This window comes from Palaemon carinicauda, unplaced genomic scaffold (genome assembly GCF_036898095.1).
Source record: "Palaemon carinicauda isolate YSFRI2023 unplaced genomic scaffold, ASM3689809v2 scaffold59, whole genome shotgun sequence".
In the NCBI taxonomy this organism is placed as follows: Eukaryota; Metazoa; Arthropoda; class Malacostraca; order Decapoda; family Palaemonidae; genus Palaemon; species Palaemon carinicauda.
The window spans coordinates 372,501-380,000 of NW_027171860.1; the positions used below are offsets into that span (position 1 = coordinate 372,501).

Sequence of the window (7,500 nt, forward strand, 5' to 3'; positions counted from 1 at the left end):
CCGTATTTTGGGATTAATTCAGGATCAATCTGCTTACTTAATAACTTGCTCATTGGCTCCGACCCAGGTTGAGGATGATCTGATTTGGTCAACATTGGCGGAATCAACTCCTTTGTCTCTTGTTAATGAATCAAACACGTTTTGATAAGAAAAAAATATGCCATTGAGTATCATTAAACTTCTATTTGATGGTTTTAATAGTTTATAGAATTAAGTAACCTGGTAATTGTGTAATTAGTGGTTCTAGGAACAAAAATTATGATAGATATTTTAAATAATATTTCAAGTTCTTGATGGAAAACGCAAGAAGGATTCAGTTAGAGGTTATCGTTGAAGGTTTTACATCATAAGGTTCATTACAATAGTTATATTGATTGATCAATAAATCTCTCTCTCTCTCTCTCTCTCTCTCCCTCTCTCTCTCTCTCTGCGTTAGATGTGTTAACGTGCCCCTTAACCAACTTGAAGATACAGGTACTTCTTCTTTCTACCTTACATCCGATTGAAACTTTATAGAAACTTAGCTGATGTATTGTAACTTCTGATCAAATTTTCTACTGCTTCCCAGGTAACATCAAAAGGACAAAAACATTGAGGGAAAATACAAGATGTCATTACAGTCAGCCTCACACATTGATGGGAAATTTGGTATCATGATACATATTTTCTAGTTGATTCTTTACGTCTTTTCGTTTACGTGCTTGTTTGCTACCCTGGTCGGAGTCTTTGGATTGTGATAATAATAATAATAATAATAATAATAATAATAATAATAATAATAATAATAATAATAATAATAATAACAAGTGAGCAAGTCCTGAACGCGGACATGGTCCTCGTAGAGGACATACCTCCGCCAAGTGACCTTGATCTTCAAATGTACTTGACCTTCACGTGACCTTGACCTTCAGGTGACCTTGACCTTCACGTGACCTTGACCTTCACGTGACCTTGACCTTCAAGTGACCTGCTTGACTTTTGACCTTCAAGTGATCTTTGTTCATTTGCCACTGATACTTAATATGACATTGATATAATGCACCAATATGACCTTGACCTTTGACCTTTATAAATTTGAACATCACCCATGGGTTGCGCCTGGACTAGGACTTCCCTGTTGGCTTATGCAAAAGTCAGTGCTTTATTTCTGTCTCTTGATATGGCCACTTATGTCATAGTGACACCAGTGACCCCTGTGACCTTGACCTTGGGGTGACCTTGACCAAAATTTAATCAGTTCTTCCATACACATTGGGGAACTACTTGGCCAAGTTTGAAGTGATTCCGTGTAGAAATGTGGCCTCTACGTTGTCCACAGACAGACAGACAAACAGAGAAACAAACAAACAAACAAACAAACCGAACCGAAAACATAACCTCCGCCGCTTGGCGGAGGTAATAATGATAATAATGATAATAATAATAATAACTAGAGGGGCATGCGGACTCCATGCGGCAACTTATTTCCCGTCCTTTTGTTTGACCTTGGCCTTTGACCTTAACATGGATTTCAATACACTCAAGTATGAACAAAGTTTGAAGCTTCTGTGACAAGGATGTCCAAACTTATGGCTGATTACGTGAATTAAAGATTTTGCTTGAAGGTGACCTCAACTTTTGACCTTGACCTTACAAAATTTCATCATTTCCAGCTTTTTACGTGACAGTTAATCACTACAAGTTCTATTAATCTTCGATTAAAATGGTGGCCTGGAAGCTATTCACAAACTGACATGAACACACACACTTTATTGGTTTAGGTAATAATAATAATAATAATAATAATAATAATAATCTCCCCTACATAATAAAGAGCAAGTGTATGGTTTCATATGCAGTATACATTATATATATATATATATATATATATATATATATATATATATATATATATATATAGTATATATATATATATATATATATATATATATATATGTATATATGTATATAAATACATATATATATATATATATATATATATATATATATATATATATATATATATATATATATCTTTTTGGTTTCGCTGAGCTCTCCCCGTCCAACTGGTTGGGGGGAGTGGGAGTAGTCATACCCTGGGGAGAAGGGAGTGCATGTGTGTGGATATCTATCTAAAGATTCAGTCCTCATTTTTTGACGGGTCACATACACTAATAATAATAATAATAATAATAACAATAATAATAATAATAATAGAAGAAGAACAAGAAGAAGGCCTAAGTACAATATAACAGATTTATGCTATGAATAATACGCAGGATTTATTAATGATAATGGTTGATACCAAAAATAATAAGAAGCTGAAACAAAAGTTTGGAGGATAACAGAATTATTTCACGCGCAGAAACCATCAAAATAATTTCTTGATATTTCGATATTTCAAATTTCTATGTGATTCTTTACTTATAAAAGCCTCAAAATTTAAATTGCATTCCAAAACTAATGTGAATTATACATTTATCAAAATAATATATATTTTCTAAGGGATTTAATTATTTCTATATGGGATAACTAATTGTATGATCATTTCATTAGAAGGGGCTAGCGTTCGATCCCAAGTATGAGGTAGAAATTTATTTCTATTTGAACACGATGTTGTGTTGATATTTATCCATATTGACTCATTAGGGGTAATTTGAATGAATTACTACCAATTGTGTCACGTGGTGGCCCGGGGAAATCTGGTAAAACTCGCTGGTAAAGAGACTGATGTCTCACCAGGTAAATCCTCGGACAGCTAGATTAGGGTCAGGTTCAGATTTCCTTTTATGGGCTCTCGTGGCATGGTTGGTTTCGACCTGGCCTTTCATTAGAAGGGGCTAGCGTTCGATCCCAAGTATGAGGTAGAAATTTATTTCTATTTGAACACGATGTTGTGTTGATATTTATCCATATGTATATATATATATATATATATATATATATATACATATATATATGTGTGTGTATATATATACTGTATATATATATATATATATATATATATATATATATACATATATATATGTGTGTATATATATACTGTATATATATATATATATATATATATATATATATATATATATATATATATATATATATCTATACTGTATATATTCTCTGATACATATATCCATATATAAGTTAAGCTCTAGTGTGTAAATACCAATACTATGGATGGCAACTCGAAATAATTTTAATTTCAGATTAATAATAATAATAATAATAATAATAATAATAATAATAATAATAATAATAATAATAATAATAATAATAATAATAGAAAGATAGATAGATAGATAGATAGACATTAAAGAGCTGGTTTGAAAAAAATACTGATATCTATAATTGTTGTAATTTTGTAATACAGGTCTATTTTTGTGATAACTAACATAACCTTCCAATCCGTGACAATTGTTTCTTTGCCTGTGGGCATCCATCTTTTTCGTTAGTCCCTTTTGTTATTTTAGCCAAAATGCATTTAAACCTTTGTACAAATAATAACTAGCATCTTATAAAATCAATCTGGAATTGTAACTATGTACTGTAATACAGCTTTATATTGGATAACTACTTTCTCAGATACAATCCTAATAATATCAAAGTTATGTTGTGTTGTTATTGAACTCAGATAGTTTCGATAACAAATTATGCTATGGATTATAGACGGTAGCATTTGTTGTTGCATATACTGTATATTTATTCATCTCTTTCTTAGAACTTTCCAAAATATTATATTTGGTGAAGAGGAAGTAGAGCAACCTAAGAAAAAACAATTTGCAATAGAAATAAGATCCAAAATTCTATAAAACACAACCGAAGTCTCCAGTAAATTAGTAAAACATAACAAATGGCTAAAAAAACAAATGGAAGTTTGTAAGATCACACCAAAATTTCATTTGCAAAGAAATAAGTGAAACAACACTTGACTGGTATCGTTTATTCGTAGCCAAAATATTACAGTTGAAGGGAGAGTGCGATATGAAAATCTAGAATCCTTATCTTTTTACAAGGTTTTTTAAAGGAAAAATATCATCAATATTGAAGTTCTTTGGTAGAAAAAATATATGTCCATACAACTGTGTCGTCAGACATTGAAATACCAGAAAATTATGCTTACTATGTACAAAAGGTAGAATTAGGTTTACTAGAAATCCTTTTTTACCTCCATAATACTTTTATTATCAGAAATCGAAATAAGTTCGATGAAATTACTTGAATATCAAGTAAGTAGATGATTAGACTGAAGGGCTTAACATCACAAATGGTTGATTATCGATTTCTGATTAATAATCTCGACTTGGATTGGCATTTACTATTGTAGGGTGAAAATGATAAATAACGAAATAGTTATGAAGAATTCGGCAAAATATCTAAGGGAGGTCGGAGGCGGCTACTTTGAATCCTGACCCAGGACCTGCTGCGTACTTTCTGACCTGGACATCTCCTACAGGATCGATGTAAGCGAAGCTCCCAGTGGTGCGTCCAAGGTGATCTCTGGTCTCGACACGGGTATTTGGGCCTCCCCAGTGACCAAAGCTGTACTGCCCTGCTTCGTCCTGGGCATAAAATTGTCCACCAACGAAAGGTTCGCCGATTGAAGGCATGGGGGGCTCAGGGGCTTCTAAAGGCTCTGGAGCAGCGGCAATGGCCACGGGGGCAGCAGGGATAGCAGGAACAGGAGCAGATACAGGAGCTGAATAGGATATAACAGGAGCAGGGGCTGGTGCAGCAGGTAAAACAGGAGCAGGGGCTGGTGCAGCAGATAAAACAGGAGCAGCTACAGGATCTGAATAGGAGACAACAGGAGCAGGGGCTGGTGCAGCAGCTATAACGGGGGCAGGGGCAGGTACCACGACTTGCCTACTGTATGTGACAGGTGCAGGAACATTGAATCTGATACCAGGCACAAGGATTCTCATGACGGGAGGACTTAGGCTGTCTGCATGCAGAATAGCAGGTGCGCTAGGAACCACGTTGTATGGCAACACTGAAGCATGGCAAGCCACAGCAGCCACCAGGAGGATCTAGAAAAACAATTTTTTTTTTATTATTGGTAGGGAAATCAGTGGAAATGTAAAATATAATAAACCCTTTAAATTATAAAGATTAATTAGCGTGATTGCTTATCTATTTGAAATTAAGAGAGAAGAAGGATAAAGAGTGCAATGGCTACCTAATCACTGTTTTGTGACCTTATAAGCAAAAAGTATCTTCCTTGAGACGATAATTCCTATATAAAGTAGTTCTACCAAGTTTAGTCCTTTGGTTGCATGGAATATATTTTCAGCATAATTGTAATTGTATCAATAAATATTTATTAGAAATAATTATCTAAACTATAACAATTTTTCCAACATACAAGCAGTTACCAGTCAGCGAGTGCAAAATAAATGATCTGTAAGTTAAGTGATAGAAAATGAAATTAGTTAACGAAAGTTAATTACCAAATAAGAAGTCATGTTCTATAGACTAAAAATTATGAAAGCTTAATTTCACATTGGCAATCTCTATGAGCACTACAGTATACATATATATATATATATATATATATATATATATATATATATATATATATATATATATATGTATGTATATACACACAAACACACACACGCATTTATATATATATATATATATATATATATATATATATATATATATATATATATACATATATATATATATGCATATGTATATATATATATATATATATATATATATATATATATATATATATACATATATATACCTATGTATATATTTATATATATACTGTATATACAGTATGTGTATATTTATATGCATATATTCATATATACATATATATAGTATAAGGCCGCGTGTGAGTGAATGTATGTGCTTATGCAAGCGAGTATATTTGTGCGTGCAAGTGTGACTGGGTATGAACGAGTGAGTGTTTTGCATAAAGTAATGCATTTGGTTTTCCCATTTATCTTACGATGCACATAAAAAATCCTTCACAAGTTTTCATCATTTAGCTCCAGGCATTCAATGTAATATATAAACTGTGAAAACGGGTAATTATGCAGGAAAATAAAAATTTAGATATGTATTCGTGAAGTGTCATAAAGTAAATAATTCATTTATTTTTGCATGTCGCGATAGTTTATGGCTAAGTTATATCCCGACTTCCAACAGTTAACCTTTGGTTTCATAATCTATCCTTTCTATTCTGACTTGAAAATTGAAACAAAACCAGAACTTCAATGAGCTCGAGTACTTACGAAAGTCTTCATGGTAAGAGGAGGTGCGCCAACGTTCGATTGCAGAGAAGAGGAGACCTTGTGATGCCTTGAAGATGATCCTGCGATCCTTATATACCCGCTCATCTCCTTCTCTGTGACCACGCCCTTCTAATCCTCCTCTTGCCCCAAACCAACTCCCCTAAAAACATGAAGGAGTCTTAAACTTTATTATACGAATGGACATTGCATGTATACATTCACTTATGCTCAGTGAATTTCTGGTGAAATTAACTATGAGAGGCAACACTAATGCATATTTCTAAACGTAAATGGTAGTATTATCTTGAGAAAAAAAAATCAGGAAATAAGCGATGGAGCGAAATTTCAGATGTACGCTACGGAGGCAGTAAAAAAACTTGTATGACCACCTCATATGAGAGGTGGGCCAACGCCTAGACTGGTTTAGCGCCGATTCACACTATACGGTTCGTTTTCGTGCGGAAACGATTCGTTTACATTCCAGCAACATGTCAGTGTGTTCCCACTATACGTTCCGGATACGTTCAGTCTGTGTACATCTGTTGCTGCGATATGGCGGCAAAAACAAATTACTCTAAATGATCTTGCTGCAATAACATAACCTATAGATGACGAAAGGGTCAAATGAAGAGGAAGATGGAGGGAGAGTACTGGAATATCTGTAAATAATTACTTGACGAGGAATTAAAGTCTTACCAGTACTTAAGAATGCTGTTGTTTTTCAGGGTAATATTATTAACTCATTATGTTATGCAATAGAAAATTTAGTAGAGAAAATTACTATTCGTTTAATATTTTATTATACAAATAAAAAGAAGAGATGAATATTATATTGGGAAGAGAGTGGTGGAAATGGAGGTACGGGGGAAGGAGGAGGAGAGGGAGACCAAAGCGAAGGCGGATGGACTGAATCAGGGATGACCTTCGGACAAAGGGATTAGCGGTGATGAAGTGTGGGACAGACGTAGATGGAGAACGCTGGCCACAAACATCAACCCTAAGTAAAAGTGGGAAAGGATGCAGACAAAGAAGATTACACAAATAATAATAATAATAATAATAATAATAATAATAATAACAGAGAGAGAGAGAGGAGAGAGAGGGAGAGAGGGAGAGAGAGAGAGAGGAGAGAGAGAGAGAGAGGAGAGAGAGTAAAATATTATCTCTTATACAATAAAATTCTATAAACTCTCATCATTCATTATTGGTTAAGTAGCCGGCAATTAGTCACGGTAGTAGTAATAGTGTCTTTAATCAGTCCTGCACCAAATAC

At 33.7% G+C, this 7,500-nt stretch overlaps 1 protein-coding gene across 1 annotated transcript in view; it reads right to left on the bottom strand.

The window, feature by feature from the left end:
* Positions 1–6,382, bottom strand: part of LOC137637223 (uncharacterized) — a 20,829-nt gene extending 14,447 nt beyond the window's left edge. The window contains exons 1-2 of the mRNA XM_068369486.1: positions 6,228–6,382; positions 4,689–5,006 (exon numbers count right to left, since the gene is read on the bottom strand). Of these exons, the coding sequence (XP_068225587.1) occupies positions 4,689–5,006; positions 6,228–6,332 (423 nt within the window). The 5' untranslated portion in view covers positions 6,333–6,382. The remainder of the gene's footprint in view (positions 1–4,688; positions 5,007–6,227) is intronic.
* Positions 6,383–7,500: the final 1,118 nt, after the last annotated feature.